Source organism: Athene cunicularia (genome assembly GCF_003259725.1).
Source record: "Athene cunicularia isolate RWA chromosome 1 unlocalized genomic scaffold, athCun1 chr1_part2, whole genome shotgun sequence".
NCBI classification, from domain to species: Eukaryota; Metazoa; Chordata; class Aves; order Strigiformes; family Strigidae; genus Athene; species Athene cunicularia.
In genome coordinates this window covers 74,914,141-74,933,286 of record NW_020799092.1, presented here as the reverse complement: position 1 = coordinate 74,933,286, position 19,146 = coordinate 74,914,141, and the positions used below count along the sequence as shown (strand labels likewise).

Genomic DNA, 19,146 nt, shown 5'->3' with positions numbered 1-19,146 from the left:
ATAAAATTGCCTTTTTTTTTTTTTTTTTTTTTTTTCCCCTTGCCTTGAAATTATTTATAGTCTGTGATCACGTCTCCCTGGGTTTACTCTTGTCTAGACTAAATATATTTAGCTTTTTTACTGTCACCGCGTGTCTTACTGCGTCATTTGTTATCTATCCTTGTTTTCTTGATGTTTTCAGTACCTTTCCTAAGCTGAGAAAAATAGAACTCAATATACTGTTCCAGGGTGGTCACACCAAAAGTATGTTGAGTGAAATTATTAGCTCCACAGTTTTACAGGTTATTTCATGTACATACTACTGGTAATTATAGCACCCTAAAGTAATATACCTTTCTTCTGGGCAGAAAGTTGAATTAATTCACCAGAGACTACTCCAAGGGCCAGCTCCAGCAGTCACTTCCCACATCATAATAACTGTGAGATTTCCAGTGGAGCAGATCTGAATCTTTTTCAGAGACAATTTCCTTCCATCCAAAAATACGATTTTATTGAACTTGAAGCTTTGCAACTCTCCCATGACAATTTAAACAGTTTAATGATTTTTAAGTTTGTTGGTGAAAGCTGACCAATATTTTCTGCTCAGTAAGGTATGTGTTTTGTCCTCTACAAAGTGGAGAAATAAAAATTTCTATATTAGAGCATAACATTTGTTGGATTCTTTTTAAAAATAATCCTGTTTCATAGCAAATTTTGAAATTCTTTCCTTATCTTTTTTATGTGGAAGAAAATACAATGTTTGAATGGCAGATTCTTTTGCAGAAGGAGACTAGTTAGTTCAGTTTTTAATTTAAGGTCCACCTCAACCAAATATCTCATTATGACTCATTCTAGCTCATGGTCTACTAGGCTTTTCTGATAGGACTATGACTTCACATACTGATGTACCAATATGAATACTTAATCTATATGCTATGTCTTGATCACAATCAGACCGATGGTACTAAATCCCTTCCACCTCTAACTGCACATGCTCAGTCTGAAATGAGACCATCTTTCTTAGAAATAAGATAAAAATTTGGTAATATGTTTAGAAGGACATTAACATTGGAACAGATCTTGTTTGCAAGTGATCCGGTGGACAAAAGAAGTGAAAGAGCTTTTAGTGAATGCCAACATGGTCCCCTAAAGTGATGCACATGATTTATGGAAACAGATATCCAAAGACTTACTCTGTAGTCACTAGATGTCACATAAAATATGGGGAGAAAGGCCAGCCAAATGATGCACGTTGTGTACATTGTGAAACCGATAAACTTGGCTTCGTTGAAGTTCTCTGGACATTTCCTTGTTTTGAAGGCATATACAGTGCATAAGACTACGAGGATTACATCATATGTTAAGGAGATTAACATACTGGAATCTTTGACATTGCATTTCAATATGACAGTCTCTCTCTTCTCAGGAAGAGTGTACCGCCTGGTGCCAGGGGCCTCCAAGATAAGCCACACGGACACCATTACAATCTGTACCAAAATGAGACTCAGGCAGATGAAGACCTGAGAGCTGGGGCTGATGAATTTAGGCCTTTGAGCACCATTCTTTACACCATCAAATATTCTGGCTATGCAGTTTGTTTTTGTCAGAAGGGCAGAGTAGCAGACAGCAAAGGAGCTTCCCAGCCCCAACCGGCGCAGGGTGCAGATAGCTGGAGAAGGCTTGGCTATGAAGAAGAAAGTCATGCTGTAAGAGAGGAAGACCCCGAAGAGCAATATGTAGCACAGTTCACGGCCAGAAGCTTTGACCAGGGGGGTATTGTTGTGCTTGATGAACACTGCAATGACCATAAAAGTACAAATAAAGCCCAGGCATGCAATGGTAACAGGACCTATTGCCCAAGCATCTTCCCACTTGATGTAGTCTTCTGGTAGGTCGTAACAGCCAGTCAGGTCAGCTGTGGGCCATTTTCCAGGCCCGCAGTCTGCACAAGTGAATTCATCAGCCAGATACTCATAGGTTTCACAGGGAATACAAATCCAACAGCAGACATCTCCTGGTTGCATATTCTTCATCTCGTTAGGAGCACAGGGGTCACTGCACTGGGAGACAGGGACAGAGTTCCTGGACCAGTGGATAGAGTCTACCTCAAGTGACAAGGTTTCTGCCCAGTGACCAACCTTCACGTAGGAGTATCTGCCTCCAGTGTACTGGAAATTGAACACGTTGTATTGTCCTATCCCATCTCCATAGGCATCAAATTTGACCATACTGTCTGCAGCATTGGGAGGGTTGAATGGAGCTGTGAAAAAAAAAAGAAACAGAGAATGTTATTATCAAAGCTGCAGATAACATTTTTCATTCCTTTGGCAAGCACAGACACCTGACAGCTTACAGAATCCAATTCAAGTGCCAACAGGTAAGTTCAGAGGTCTGTTATCTGTCTCATTTTTGAATCTGGAAGAAGAAAAGAAGTCAGATAATAGAACACTATTTCACTTTACTGCATGAGATATATTTGTAAATGTTAGATTACCAATGTCCTTACTTTTTTTACCCTGTATACAAATGAATTCTCCAATTATTTCCCCCAGTATGCACAACTGTTACATTTCACATTTCTTCTTGAAAGAAAGAGATCTGATTCTAACTGAGAATCAGCATTATTTGGTAAAATTCAGCTGTCATGACATAAGGAAAATTAAATAATCAGATTAATAAACATCAGTTTTGAGGCAAACAGTCTGGGATGCAGCTGAACAGAGTATTCATTCTGAAGATAATGGAGAAGTAACTATGAAATCTGTTTTTTCCACTTCTCCCCATGTTGTAGGAAGTTTTGAAACCCTTCTGTTTTGCTTCAGTTTTACCAGTTTCTGATATTTCTTGTCTGGTCCAAGGTTCCCAGCATGTGCTGCTTTGGTCCTATATCTTATTTGGGGATTAGATGAAAAAACCACAAACTTGATCTGTGACCTTCTGTGAAATCAATATTGTAACACTTCCAACTGGTAAACTCTGGAGAGTTTTTGTTTTTCTTCCAGCTGAGGCTCATGCAGGGAATGAAGAAATATTAAAAATGTAGGAGGAAATTGCATTTACCATGTGATTTATTGGTCATTTGCTTTAGCATCAAAGGTGAACAGCTTTATAGGCAGGAAGCAAGTTTTGGGTTTTTTTTTGCCATTGATGAGCAATAAAGGTGATTTCATTCCCCAGTGTCTTTGGTTACAGAAGTGTTTCCACTATCATTACAGGAATAAATCTCTTTCCTTGCATCTGCACTCATGCTGTGTTTGAGCATGAGCAATATCATATAAGGATGTAATATCTTCCTCCACTTCAACCTCCAGATACTTTAGATTTCTTGCAGTAGATTTATTTAGCTTCTATAAAGCACTGAGGCTAAATTCTTTCACCTTTATTCCTGCAGATTGTTACCTTATTTTGCAGTAATCCCACTAAAAGCAGTAAAGGGGACAGTGGTTTTTGGCACAGAAGCCCCAGTTGGAGTGTTGATGCATAACCTGTATCTCCTCAGCTGCTAGACTTGGAGTGCATTTCTTTCCCAACTTTCTTCTTATCTTAGGGCAAGGTTGGAAGATAATTTACATCCATCTACAGTCTCTTCTGGGCTTGAGCCAAGACTCAGCCTGTTCTTATCCCTTCCCTCTCCTGCACTTTACTGCCTCACTTGCATCAACCACAATGGTAGACAGCCTTGATTTACAGGATTACAGACTAGGTCTGGGTAACCCAGGAATGTGTAAGAGGGTTATTTTCTCTTTTCCTTCCCTGTTGGCATCTAGTTGCACTGCATGTAGCCCAACAAGATGGCTGAGTGCACAGAAATTAAGGGCAGCAAATTACTCCCCCAAATGGCCATTCCTCCTGGAAATAACATGCTCTAAATTAAACAGGTATCTGAATTCAAAATATAGGTCAATAAGAAGAATGTTAAGCATCTTCCCTTCTCTCCCTCCTCCTTTCACGCACAGGCATGTAAGCTCTCTCATCCAGGAGCAGCATCAAAATGAAATCATAATGCAGCACTTAACAGCTCTTCAATAATATGTTGTCATTGACAGTGTCTTATTTCATTATTCATAACACTTACATAGATTGTAGAAGCTGTTAACACAGCAGCCCAGTTTTAAGAGCCAATTTATTCACTTCAGTGTTATATAGGCCAGCCTCTGAGGTGTGCCGAGAGCCTGTGGCTTCTACTGGCACCACTGGAGCTGCAGGTAAGGGAGACAAACTGCAAACTGTTTGCATGGCTTATCTTCTGCCAAGTGCACGAGTACCCCAGTGCAAGGTATGCAAGGGTCAGAAATATCAGTGCTTTTCAGGAAAGTGTAACATGTTAAAAAACTTCCTAGTTCTAATGAAATATTTATCATTTAAATAAAACAAAGTATTTGCCTTGGACTTTGCAGGTAGGCCGAGAAGGAAAAGCAGGTAATCTCACGTACAGTTAGTTCGAAGCTTATGTGTATGTTGCCTTCCGTGGGTCTGGTCCCACACTACAGATATGAAGAAAAATATTTGTAGGACAATATGTTTTAAGCCAACCACAGCTTGTAGCTTGAAACACTATTTTTTAGTGTCTGCTGATAGAGGAAAATAAATCACACTCCTTCAGATGGAGAGGATGAAATCATTTAACCAAATAATGATGTATTAAATTATAGTATAGTGAGCCAAAGACTACAAATGAGCCCACTGGGTGGCAGCAATTAATATACTGACTGATTACACATAAAATCACTAAGGCACTTTAACTGATATTTATCAACATATTCTAGATCCTGTAGAACCACTTTCAAAAAGTCATGTTTTCAGCAAATATGATGTCATAATAATCATAAAAATGAGATGCTTATAGGCACGAATGCAGTATCATAAGAAAGCAGGAGTTTATATTTTAGAGTAAAAAGAATAATTTTTGCCTATTAATAGATGTCAGGCCACATCATAAGTCACTCCGATTTTTTTTTGCAGTTACATTTTAGTTTCAAGAGTAAATCTACAATATTTATAACAGGTATTTTTGGCAGATATTTTTCAAGGTTGTAGCTAAGCTGTTTTGGATCTGATCCTTTGGATATGAGAGACAAGACTCTGGGTCTACCCATGCTGTTAGTTAGAAGCCTGTTTGAATGACAATATAAACTTTGTTTCCTTTGAGCAGTATCTTTGAATCTTCTCCTCCCCTTGCACTTCATGAAATGAATTATCCTTATGCAAAGCAGTTATCCAAGAGAAATTCTATAAAAGAAGTTATTAAGGAGAATAAAGGATAATTAAAAGTGACTTAAAGATAAACCAGGGATGCTTTGCGTTCCAGCTTGCAGCAGTTCATCAAAGAAGATGCAACACCAGTGGCATTAATGAGGAGAAACCCTCAGGTATATGAAGTGCAGAAGACAGAAACATATGGAGCCATGGTGCAGGCAGCCCACCTCTGCCAGCTCACTGAAGAAATCCTATCGGAGGAGAGGATGCCATTGTGTAAGTGGAGCACAAACTCTCTCAGCTTCAGATAAGAAAGACTGTAGTTTCACAACAGTTTTAGTGGCAGGTATGTATAAGAACGTAAAATAACATCATAGCTTCTATACAGTGAATTATGTCACTTTGTTTCTATCTTCCTAGAGTGGTATCCCCTCTTCTAACAGTCACATAGTTAGCAAGTATGTGCTTATGTGCTGTTAGAAGAAGATGAGTTGCTTTCATTCTGAAATTTTTTTTTTTTTTTTTTTTGGTTTCAGTGGTATGTAACTCTTGGTGACATGGAAGATTTCAGAAAGTTCTGAAGGTGGTATTTATTTTCTTATTGGGCAAAAACATTGTTTTAAGAGGTGTTATAGGAAATAGTTCTTAAAATGCTTCTGATTCCACACATTGGCTCAGTTGTGTGAAAAATACTTCAGGATTTTTTAACCAGGGATGAGTAGATGAGGAAAACAAAGCAGCTTTAATCATAATTAGGCACTGGGAAACTTTCAAGAAACAGAGCAGCCTAGGAAAAGATGAGCGTCATCTGAACTGGCTTGGAATCAGACAGAATTTTGTTTGCCAGCAACATCTTTGGGCCAGGAAGGATATTTTGCATACAGTCTTGCATATGTCTGGCACAGAGCTGAGTGAGTGTATAGATGTTGCCTTATAGAAAATATAATCAGTAACACTTCCTGCTAGGAATGATGACAGGTATGCCTACATCCTTCACATCTAACAAAACATGCATCTGTTCTCTACTTGCAGAGTGTGTTCTTTCAAAACAAGGTACAGATCAGAGGCCCATCTCACTAGCTAGGAGACAATTCATTAATAACAAGGCTTGATGAAAGCTCTGCAGTTTTTCAGCTCGGCAGTTTGCAAAGCTGTGGTATTTCATGTAGTTCAGAAAGAAATGTAAAAAGGACTATTGTGTGCACCAAAGGCAGCTTCTTCAACAGCTTGTTGGCCCCAAAGACTTTCAGCCAATAGACTATAAGTATATCGTGATTAAAAAGAAATGCAAACGTAAAGAGGAAACAGGCAGGAGTTTCTGAGAAGTTGAGTAAAACCTCTTTAGTCTCACTAGATGGTGCTGCAAAAACTCTGAACTTCTGATTTAAGACTGAAAAACAAGACATTTGTTTATGTACTGGAAAAAGATAGTTTTTTTTTAATACCCACTACTCCTTCCCATGCAATGCCTTTTTAAAGCACTGTAAGGAAGAGCCTTGACAATAATATAACAGGATATGGTGTGTTTGTCCAATGGACTTGACTGCATGTATGACGCTTTATCTTGAAAAGGACCCTGAGAATGCATACATCTTTTAATTTTCTTTTATTTTTAGCTAGATATGGTTTGTTGAGGTCAAAGTGACTTATTTCTGCTTGGCTGAACATTCAGACTGAGTTATGGACACCTGATGCACCCACTCTTGTTTCTCAGCATAACGCAACTGCTTTCACATCTGATTGGCAGAAGGGATGTTGAAATTTGGTAATTTAAAAGTCATTATAGGGAAAGATCAGAGTGAAGTGTCACTAGATTATAGTTCTTCACAATTAATAAATACCGAATAGTCTTAAAATATCAGTTTTCACAGAGACAAGTAGTCACTTTTAACCTCTGCACCATCGTTTCTGGATGCGTTTGGGTCATATGCAGTATTGCTTTTTCTCCTTCAAGAAATGAATGAGTCTAATTAGTCCTCTACAAATGTAATTTTCCTATCTATGTCTACAGATTTTCTATTCAGCTCTATGGTTTCTCTCTCAGGTTAGAAACTTGTTTACTGTAGGGAACTTTAACACGTCATAGACCACCACAGTGTTCGCAGTAGTCAAGAGCCAGAAACGTTTCCCCAAGCCTAGTTGCAAAGATCTATCACACGGGTATTTGCATACGAGTTACTTATCCCAAGCTTCTGCCATACAAAAGAAAACGGGCATTTCTAGGGTTCACCTTAGAGTAGACACATCTGAACTGTACATGTTTTTTTTCTCTGACCATAATGAGAGTGACTAGCTAAAATACACCTACAATATATGTAACTGAAGTTAGGTGAGATGAGTATCACCAATATTTGGAACAGAAAGGCTCGCAGCTGGAGTGCCAAGTGGTATCACCTTGCACAAGCTCTCTGCAAGGTACCTGCAAAGGGAGGGGTGTCCCTTGCAAGCCACCGGCTGTCACGGCTGCAGAGGAAATCTGAGAGGAGTCCAGGAGAAAAGTAATGTGGACGCTGGCAAAACAAACTAAGTGGGATCTCAAAGTTTAGAAGAATTAATTCAGCTTGTCATTATCCTCAGCCTGGCTGAGCACAGAACTCCCCAGCTACCTTTCCTGTGAGATGCTTGCCTTAAGCATAATGTTTTAATTTTCAGGTGTGTGGTGTCCTCTTACCTGTGTGGCCTTTGGGTACCTGTGGTCTTTAGGACTTGGGATAATGAACTAGATGCTAAGTTACAAACCTTCAATAAGGAACTTATGAAATCACTCTTAAAGAAAATTTAAGAAATTAAAAGGGAATTTTTGATTTCTGAAAGGATTTGGATTTTGAGACGTGAAAGGCAGGAAAGCATGTAAATGTTTCGCAGTCTTCATATTTCTCCTTAAAAATAGAAAACCATATCCCTAGAAATTAAGAAAACTTCTTGGAGTTTTTTGGTTAAGGTTGAATTAGACCAATTTTAAAATAAATCAAACATCCATGAAAAAGCATCTGAGGTGTTTTCCTTTTTTTAATGAATCTGCTAGGTTGATAATTGATAGGAATGATTTGTGAGATTCCAACATAGCAATGCCTTTCAATTGATACCGTTCTTTTAATTTAAGATTATTCACATTAGGAAATGGCTGGCACAAGAGGCAAAATACATGCAGAGTAATTTATACTAGCAATCAACTTGCAATTACATAGGAAATTAAACCATGGTTTAAACTGCCTAACTCCTCCCTCAGGCCAACTAGTTATTTTGTAAACAGAAGCAGGGGAACCCATTCCCATTATGAAGAATTATGTCCACTCTTAGGGTGACAACACTAAAGCTTGGGAGCTGGAACTGTAAATTCTATGCTGACCTTTGGTATCTCTTGAAATGTTTTGGTCTGAGGAAAACATGAGTTGGCTGGTGAGTTATGTTATAGTTGCTGAACACGAGCATTGCTTTCAGAGCCTGAGATTTTGTTTGGGACTTTCTGCCAATCCCAAGGTTATGAGTTCTCTGGGTCTGACTTGGACTGCTGGCTGAGGGATATTCTCATTTAACCTCAGTGCTGGCACTGGTGTCATGCCTTACCACTCTCTTCTCAATACATCCAGGGTGCAGCTGAAGGAGGTGGAAGCTGTGTGTTAATGTTGCTAAAATTAACTTTTGGACTAAGAGAGGGACTCAGTTATGTCACAATGACACGAATCTTTCTCTTTTTGGAGGTACCATTCCATGATGTGCTAAGTCCACCTCAAGATTGCATATAGTAACTGGTGGCTAAGGAAGTGTTGAATACCTACTAATATTTTTTGTTCTCTTTGTCAGCCTGAAGGAAATATGAATAGATTCGGTAATTAAGATATTGAAGGAAGGTGGTTAAAACATTCTCTCCTCTGTGAGGACTTGAGGATTAGAGAGGTGTTTCCAGATAGTGATGTGAAAAATTTAGATAATTTGTCCTTAGAGATCAGAACCAAATGAACCATGAAATATACCCTCTGGCTGTTATTTCCTAATTGACTTGATATGGAGTCACTCCCAAATCAGGCAGGCTGACGGAGATTTAATTACTTATAATGCAATACTATTATTTAGTATTTTAATATTAAATTATATTTAATAGGAAAACTGTAGCTGTGGTGGTCTAAGATTCAAGAAATTTTAAGCTCCTAAGAAAAGCAGTATTTTTTATTAGACTAGTCTATAGAAGGAGGAAGTGCACAAGCTTTCAGGCACAAGGTGACTTCATTAGGTCATCAGAGAAATTGCTCAATAAATTTGACCTTCAATTATTTTGAAGGAACAGCTCTGCTTGGAGTTCAGTATATCAGATTTTTATTTCCTCCTGGAAACACAATTTCACTTTGCAAACCAGCCTCATTATTATCCATTTTCAGAGTAATTGCTGGGAGGTTTTCATTCGCTTCTTTAAAAGTATATAGTTTAGAAACACAGGGTCTGATCAAGATGCAAGACAAGACACAGCAAAGAGATGTTGTGCCAAAAGCTTTTCTGTCCTTTCCAGATACGTGGGCTGTCTAATAAAGGTATTGCCTCTTCCTACAAATCTTATGAGTATTATTTTTGTTAAAAAGCTACTGAAAACTCTCAGCAATCACCCTACAAATTGCTAATAATGAGATAATTTGCAAAATTAAATTGTATTTCCAGTAAGAAAATAAAACCATAAGTAGTGAATTCTAAGGAGAGCACCTTTTAGAGATAACTGAAGCTTAACTTTATTAAACATTTTGTGGAAAAAAAGGAGATGTAGGATGCATCATAACTAGAATAAAGAAACAATGCTGCAGTGAAACACACAGAGGAACCTTTATGCTCAGACATATTATGCAGCTCAGTTATGGTACTTGGCACATCTGACATAATGTTGGTGGAAGACAAAGAACACTTGGAGTTCAGCTGGAAATATAAATATTTCACACATCTTATGGTGTAAGATTCTGGAGCAGATCAGTTTTCTCTGTAAATATAATATATGCGTAAAAAAGTGACCTATATTTTTTAACCTAAACTTAATTAGAGTGTCTGTATCGGGAATGTATTATTCTTACAGAGCTCCTATAGCCAGTGGAGAAAATCAGACATCACCAAAGTTGGGCTCTGGCTAAACTGAGTTGCCATCAGGAAGGTGGGTAGCTTCCTCCATCAATAGTTCTCCAGTTATTGGACTACCAAGTGAGTTGTGTCAAAGAAAATATGAAATCTGGCTGACTTGAATTTTGGCCACTGATGGAGAAATCATCAAACCAATGTTTTCAGTAAGGTCCACTACACACATTAAATGTGACTCATCTTCCTTTGTAAAGGTTTGAGCCTGGATTTTCTTTTTACTCCTTTCCATACAGTAATGTGATGGCTAGAAATGCACATATACTAAAATGACGGGTTAAGTGAGTATTCAATAGAGTATATCTCATATATGACCAAATGCTGGGTCAGCCAATCAAGAGGTGAAAGTGGGCTACTCGCAACAATGAATTTCAGTAAAAAGATAGTGACATGAAGGATAAGAACTTCCAGCTTTTATTGTTATTCGTGTCTATCACACACCAGCTGCAAAGGTAGCACATCACCTCTCCCAGCATCATCAGTGTTCGCTGACATGCATTATCCTACAGCATGCAAGCTGCATGTCCTATTAGTACTTGCAAATTCTTCTGCTCTCAGGAAGAAAAGATAAACCTGAGAGCACAGAATCATTTTTGCTAATGTTTTGCTCCACTGAATCAGTTCAGCAACAGCAACAGCAATCACTGGACCTCAGGGGAAATGTAAAAAGAAAATGTTGATTTATTTGCCTGTTTAATGGTGGAAGCAGAGACATATTGATAGACTTAGACTGATAGTGTTTCAGAGATCTAGAAAGGACATGAACAGCACTGCCTCAAACCTTCACCTGACTTGAGATATTTTCTTATCTAAAGAACCTTTAAAGATGGACTTTTTATTCTTTTAGTTACTGGACCATTAACTCGCCATTAGCTATTTATAAAAATAGATGTGCAAATGCAATGGAGGAAGTTAACAATTTTTTTCAGCACAATTTTGTCAGTTCCCAATAGCAGTTTCATTGAGTGACTTATTTGCCACTGTCTGGTGGAGATCTCTCCTGACGCAGCAAGATAGTCTCTGCTAGCAAGCTGGCATCAAGATCTCAGATCAGCGACCAGCTTCTCCATCCATCAGGGCCATAGATAAATGTCATGGAAAAGTTCTATTTTTGGAGAAACTATAGGTAAAATTTATTTATAGGGCCAGTGTAGAGTTATTTATGGCAAGTGAAGGGACCACAAGAGCACAACTTTCTGCTGTTAGAGGCAACTATGTCACGGCTGCTTAGATTAGAAGAGTCAAGCAAACCCAGCCCATACACTTCTGCATATGATCAAGCATTTCCTACTGTTTTGTAGCAAATTTAAAACCTACTGTAAAAGCTAAAGACCCACAGAAAAAGTGTTCCTACAGTAAGAATGTGGGAGAGTTCTGTACAGAGACTCAGGAAGATGCTTGATGCTCCAGAGCTACACACAGTCAGTCAGCTACTGATCACTACAGAAATTTGACCTTGGCAACAATGGATGATTCCTTTTAGGGTGTAATCAATACAAGAAAAAGCATGTATACAGCATATACAAAACATCCTGTGTATGGTGAAAAGAAAGAAGAGATGACAAGAAGTTACAAGAGCAGTAATGGCCTCTGCAAGAAAAGGAAAACTGAGAAAAGAATCACTCTGGGACTGTCCTCTGGTTATGGATTGTGCAACTCATCGGTGCTACTGCCGAAACACCAGGAGGTTCTTCCTCCTTTCTGGTGGAAAAAGATGTCTGTTTTTTGTTTTGCTGTGCAATTTTTGCCAGTACAAACTCAACAATTGTACATCAAGTATTATCTTCTAATGTAGAACTGGGTTGAGTAAATCTGAATTGTAAAGAACGGTGAGTGAGTGCTCTTGGGAGCGTGTGCGCGTGCATGTGTGTTTGTGCAAGCCTGTGGGTGTGTTTTCTGATCTAAATCTTCCATATGACACTGTGGTTGATGCCGAGTCATGGAGTCAAAGTAATGTCAGATGCAGCCATTAGGGATAACAGTCCACCCTGAAAAACCGTGTGCTCTCAGCTACAGAGTTACACGGGATTTCTGTGGCACATATTCCGTGTGAGGACTTTGTTCAAGGCTGTGCTTTGCTCATCTTTCTCACACTAGTAGTTTCCCTGTTTCCACTGAGCATGGTGCAATTCCTTCCCTGGCTAAAACTAAGGTGTTTTCTCAGCTGCGCCTTGCATTCCAGCCACAGAAGTGGTAAACACTTTATATGTATAAAGGAATTGCTGCATCAGCTTGCTCTGCTGTCCATCAAATTGTCTGGAATCTGTGTATTCCATTGAGGAGCAATTGCATATACACATTTAGAAAGTTAATATCTCTCAGTCTTCAGAAGTACCCCTGAATTTCTTCTGTAGGAAAAGTGCTAGATATATGTGTGTCATTAGTCGAGAAGAGATGAGATGATTCACATACTGGCAAGTAGGAAGATGGGCTTGTAACAAGAAAAGCAAAACTGTAGGAGCTGAAAAGTGGATGCAAGACTGAGGGGGCTGGGGCCTTCAGAGTGTGAGGTACATTAACCTCTGCTTTCTATTTATTGGCTGTTTGCAACTGCCATTCACACCGCCACCGTTTTTGGCTCTGTGCTGTTCTTCCTATGCACTAGGGTGATAGTGAGGTTTGGCGTTGAGATCCTACAAGCCAACTTAATCATCCTAGTAATTATTTTGATTTACATGCCTCAAGTTTAAGGACTTATGTTTGGAGATAGTGTCATTTCTGGCTTAGGGATGAACCCCTTTGCATCCCAACAGTGAACAGGTGAGTCGATGCTGATTTACTGCTCCATGACTGGAGCAGGGGGTGACAAAGCAAATCAAAGGATCAGTCCTGTTCCTGAGCCATGCTACAGTTAGAATTTGATGGACATTACTGTTAAAAATTTCTCTGCTTCTGATACCCCTCTGCATGAATATGCGTGTTGTTCCCCCTGCCTTGAAGAATTTTATTATTCTTTGTATTCACTTGTTATATCTTTAGACAAAATACACTTTCATGGCAGGAAGAAGGAAACAAAAGGAAATGACTCACCCAGATAAAGGCAACAAAATATCTTCTTACATTATAATCTGTGTCTGCTATCAAAATAGCCATAAATATTGCAGTGATGCCAAAGCAGACATTCTCTGAGATGCTTTTAGAGGTGTTTAGAAACATGGCTCTAACAGATGAGGAAGTGAAAGAAACCCACCCTTTGGTGGGACAAACACATTTGTTTGCCAGGTCCATCCAGTTTGCAGATGATGTTAGTTATGTACAAGGTCAGATTGTGAAGAGTATTCATACATAAAAGGAGTTTCTGCTCCATGAAAATGCAGATCTAGCTGCTTTTTGAATTTTCTTTTAGAAGGTGTGATCTACTGGCCTGAGTAATATCTTTGATAAAAATACTTGCAAACATTTGCATGAATATGAGAGGTAAATTTGTGATATCCTTTCAATCATTTCTCTGAAACTTTTGCCCTAAGTAGTTCTTTTGATTCATGAGACCATTTACACAAAGGTTGTAAATATTTGGGGAAAATGTGTGTTAGTGCAAAAAAATCTACGCAAGGGATGTTTTGAGGTTGGGTTGAACTTTCTACCTTTGAGATACAGAAGAATGACTGTCACTGAGCTCGTTTGTTCTGCACAGAATGTCAGAAACTGGCAGAGATAAGCTGGAAGGGAGTAGTTTAGTTTTTGCAGAAAGCTGAAATAAATTCACGTGCTCATCTGGGCTGCAGTTCAACAAACAGTTCAACAAGTACAGCAGTCAACTTGTGGCAGGTTTGCGTGGAAATATGCTGTGTGGAAGTGATGCAGGATTCAGACCAAGATCCACATCTAGATTGCAGCACCAGGCTGGGCAGAAAGTTAGGGTCGCATTAACGCAGCTTTATTGGTTTGGTACCTTTGCACTGTGCTCTACTGGGTGAAACAAAAGTGTCTTTCAGAAATGTACTGATATTAAGGTCATTTCAGGAGAAAAGATTTTCTACAGATTATGTTTTCAGTTCCACCTTTCTAGTATAATTATTAACTGACAACGAAAATGCAGGTTATAAAAGATAACATTTAGCTATCTTTGGGGCTATATGCCTGGGTTTGTGACTTTCCATAGTTTTCCTCATCACCTTTTGAAAAGACTAATTTTCTTGGGGATTTAATGAAAGTCCAGGACACACCTGGATTACTCAAGAGAGTAATTTATTTTCCCAGTGTGTCACGCTGTCTCAGTGTGTCCCTATGGAATCCTTGTCCTCATCCTCATTAACACTGCTGTGATGATGTTCTGAGGGCAACCTCTGCCTTTTCTAGCCCCTAAATAGCACCTCAGCATGCAGATGAGATTATTCTGAAAGTGCTAAAGTGCTCTTCCATAGTAGGTAACAGAGCAGAATCTGGTCTTCCCATTGGCTTTTCAGAGTCAAATTAGTGGTTAAAATGTAAGGGGTAGAAATCCTGAACTAAACTCTTTTCTCATGTATCTTCTTCCAGGTCACAAGGAGAAAGAAGCAGACCTGAGCTGTCCCTCTGTTGCAGAGACCAGTTGGATTGGAAAAGAGAGCACGCATTGTTGGGGGATGAAAAGGCTGTACAAATTTTCCTGCTCCTCCAAGCGCTTTGTGCAGACCCTCGGTGTTTGGGATTCACATGACATTTGCCATGAAACAAAAGATGAAACAATGACTATTATAAAACAAGCAGCAGGCAAACACAGAAATCTGTGATTTAGAGAAATTAGGTTACCAAGCCTTCTGTCTTCAAATATGTGATCCGAAAGCAAATAATTGCTCAGTTTTTCAGTCATGTGTTTCTTCATAAACGCAAAGTGTCTAATCTCGTCCTCATTTACACACTTGCATGGGCACTGCGCAATCTAGAGATTTATGAGATGCATAAAGGCCACATTATAAACATGACAAAGCAGCTGACTTTGTTACATACAAGACAGACTATATAACTTCTTATTCAGTTTTTCATAGCTCTGATGAAGTGGTGAGTTGTATAAATATTCAAGTAGAGGAAACTGAGATGGAGAGCTATTTGCTCTTTTAGGGATGTCAAAGCAACTTCCCCCAAATATGCTGCTACAAGTTTGAGGCCATTGCTGGCCTGTGGTTTCTGCAGACTTTCCAGGAATGGCACCCAGCTGGGTAAAGGCCAAAGGCAACAGAGCCTTTCTGAGGACTGTGAGAAAAGTTGTTGCTCTGTGTTTTGCTAATGCTGCATTTCCCATCATTTTGTCCATGGGAGCTCAGTGCTCAGGTCAGGCAGAGGAGCAGTGGCAGCAGGCAGTGGTGGCAGTGGTGGCAACAAGCAGAAGTGCTTTGCTCCCTAGTTAGATGGGAAGCAATGGTCCAGCACACCTTGGCTTTTGCTGCTGGATCTTATCTCAAGAGGCAGGAACATAATTTAATCTCTGCTCCTGCTCACTCAGGCCAATTACTGTTAATTAGTACCAAATGAACACATGAAGAGGCAGCATTTTATGAAAATCTCTGGCTAGATAACAGACACTATTAATAGGTAGGTCACTGACCTGCCATGCTGGCAAGAAAAGTTCTGTTGAAAATTTTATTTGGAAGTTGTGCCCTAGAGATGACAATGTCTGTGTCGGGCTGCCGGCAAGTACCCATCATACATGGTGCAGTGCACATACAATGCATCCAGGGTGCAGACTGCCATCACAATCCCTCAGACCTGAATTAGAGGATGAAAAGATTCCACAGTATTTTAAGTTCAGCCAGTTTACATCTATAAAGCCCTGAGCACCTTGGTCTGATCTTGCAGCTGACCCTGCTTTCAGCAGGAGTTTGGACTAGAGACCTTCTGAGGGCCCTTCTAACCTGATTTATTCTTTAACTTTATGATTCTATAACTTATAAAACTATATTTTACACAACGAAATATATGTATGAAAATATGCATGTATTTTTAAAAAGTACAAAAAAAAAAAAAGATGAATATACACACATATTAAAAGCTTCAGGAAGGACTAAGCAGAAGGGGTAAATTTGCCTAAAGGAAAGCTGCAGATCCCCATCAGCAGCTGGGTCTGCAAAGAGGCAGCTGAAGGAAGGAGAAAGTAGAAAGGGTCATCAGGAACACCAGACTGTCTAAATCCTGCTGCATCTCTGTGTGCATATATACCAGTGTAACTCTAATATAGAGAGGAATATGGGAAAATAGTGTGCAGGTTCCTCTGCTCTGAAATAGCAAGTCTCAAGCGTGCTTTCAGAGACTGCCCCTTAGCTGCTTTCAAGGTTTTAGATGCTATGACACATTTTTGGTCCCAGGAAAAAAGCTGTAATTTTTCCGATAAATCCTAGACATCGTTTTTCATGTATATTTTTAATGAATATCTTGGGGAATTTGCTCTGTATTTTCCCTGGTTTTAATGGCCACAAATCCATCATGAATTACACTTTTAAAACATTTATGATTAACAAGGTTAGATGCCTTCTGCCCATGAAAGTTTTACCTTCAGCTGAAAGCAGTGTTCTGATTTATTTTACAAATAAGCATCACAAGGAAGGCCAGCAGAATCTTACAGCTGACTCTCTGAGTGCTGGAGGCAAAGGGGATCTGACCTGATAAACAGGAGCTCATCAGGTGAGGTGTCAGAGTAGCAGGGCCATCCGCTGCAGAGCCTGGGATATGAACTCTAGCTTTAGCCTGCACATGCCCTACGAGGGTCTTTGAAATTTCTGCACTCATAATCTGCTTGTGATAGCAGACACATGATTTATTGGTCTGTGCTTCATGCGAGCTTGGCAGGACAGTGAGCTTCGCTGTGGACATTTATGACTAAATCCCAGAGCAGGGACCATGCAGTGCTGCTGTGCTCAGAAGTGAGGTGACATCAGCCTGTTGCAGACCGTGGCTTTTAAGCTTTTTCCTACTTGGGTGGAAGAGCTGCTAAGGAAATGGTCCATGAATGTATATTCCCACTATGGAAGTCACCAGTGTTCAAGAGTGAGAAGGTGAGTTTGTGTTTCTGCTTCATATTATTTGTGTGTTGACTGGGGCAGAGTGGGAGGAAGAAAAGAAAGAAAATAAACCACACAGAAATTTAGGATGATGCAGGAAAAAAAGTTTTGTCGTGGGTGAAAGAGGACAAATCAGACCTGACTTACAACCCTTTTTCATTCTGAGTAGTCATTCTGGTTAGCCACCTGAGAGGATTTAGCCCAGTATAAGCTAGGTTTGATGATATAGGCTTTACTGTAGAAGAGCTAGATTTCTGAATGTAATACAGGGATGGACATGACAGTGAGTCTTGTAGCTGTGGAGGAAGAAAGGGGTAAGAAAAGGCAATACTGTAAATATATGTATTACTTAAAATTTGCAATGATCCATTTTCCAGAGTTACTACTTTAGCCAGATTTCTCCTATCATTTACTGTGGAGATTCAGGAAGCTGCAGAAGACAGGTGGACATGCATACACCCCTAAGTCCAACCTCCCTCTGCCTGTACGTTCCCACACCAGACTCACGGCAGAGTTAGACCTGCGATACCACCAGCCCTGATAACTGTGCAGTGGGAAAGGCTGGAGCCCCGTCCCACGCCCTTGGCTGACAAGGCTGTTATCCTGCACAGCCAGCCCAGCAACCCTGGGCCAGATGGAGATACTGGTGGTTCTTCAATGTCATTGCTGTCCTTCCTCAGCCCTGGCCAACTTGGAGCCCGATGCCCCAGAGGAGCAGTTACACCAGGTAGAAACACGTGGGGTGCAGATGTGCAGGACCCTGCCTCTTTATCCCAAATGATGGACACTCTTTTCATACTGCCTGTGCTAACGTTCACTGTCCTGGCACATGTCAAATAGTGCTGTGGGCAAGGATAACACTGCTTTTCTGTTTCATCCTGGTGGCCTAAAGGAGCTAAAACAACAGAGCTTGTTGCCGCACTGGTCCCTCCACCCCTTTGAGGGAGGGACCCCCTTAGACCCGATGTTTCTGGATATGTGGAGCTCTGCCTCGTGTTGGGGTTCATCTCTGGATTCACAGCCCTCCTAAGAGTCCCCTCCACATACTACTCTCCACCAAGAAATGTTTGGGAGATAGTGAGAAGTTTTTACTCTGTGCTCTCTCCCATGGAGCCCTTTCCTTTTTTTTCAGCACTTTGTTGTTCTGATAATACAAGCTAACAGCCTCTTGAACCAACATCTCTTTATCAGCAAAGAGCATCACAATTCAGAACATCAAGTGCTGCACTTGTGCCCTCAGGAGGGAACACAGAGGGTGGGAAGATCAAGAAGATGAACCAGCCTATATCTCTTTGAAAGGCCAAACAAGCACTGAGATGGAGTGAGTGTGTTTATCTAGGGGATGGGCTTTGCATTCTCCGATCCTGCTGCTGGAAGTGGGAATCAGGCACCCTTACTGAAAAGATTGAGGACATCATGACATTTGTCATACATGTCTTACTGTCTTGCAAGAAAATTATGTGCTCAGTGTATTGCACAGACACTAAGGAATAAAATCTCACCCTGCCTTTGTGCCACACTGCAATTCTATGGAAGGATTTCAATTTAATGAAAAAGGAGAAATAGTAGGACCACAGAGATATTAATGAAATACTGGCCACGCAACATGTCAACATCAGTGGCAGCACGAGAGTGCACAAATCCTGGCAAGTCCTCTGCTCCAAACATGCTGTTAGCTGGTCCCTGAGTATTTCCCTACAGATTCCCTTACTGCTGTGCCTGAGTCTCACTTCAGGCTTTCAGCTAAATGGCAAGTGAGAATCTTAGTTGTTCTATGCTCTATCTGCAGTAAATAGCAAGAGATGTAGGGGCAAATCATATCTCACATGGGCTACTTCACATGGGCTGAACCACACTCTGTAAGTGCTGATCTGCTCCATTGACTGTA

General features: G+C 40.1%; 1 protein-coding gene across 6 annotated transcripts in view; it reads right to left on the bottom strand.

Annotated features, from left to right (window-relative positions):
- The window catches only part of GRM3 (glutamate metabotropic receptor 3), a 96,127-nt gene that overhangs the window by 12,470 nt on the left and 64,511 nt on the right, over positions 1-19,146 (bottom strand). For all 6 annotated transcript variants that reach the window (XM_026862403.1, XM_026862408.1, XM_026862395.1 and 3 more), the window contains one exon: positions 1,173-2,239. In XM_026862403.1, the coding sequence (XP_026718204.1) occupies positions 1,173-2,239 (1,067 nt within the window). The remainder of the gene's footprint in view (positions 1-1,172; positions 2,240-19,146) is intronic.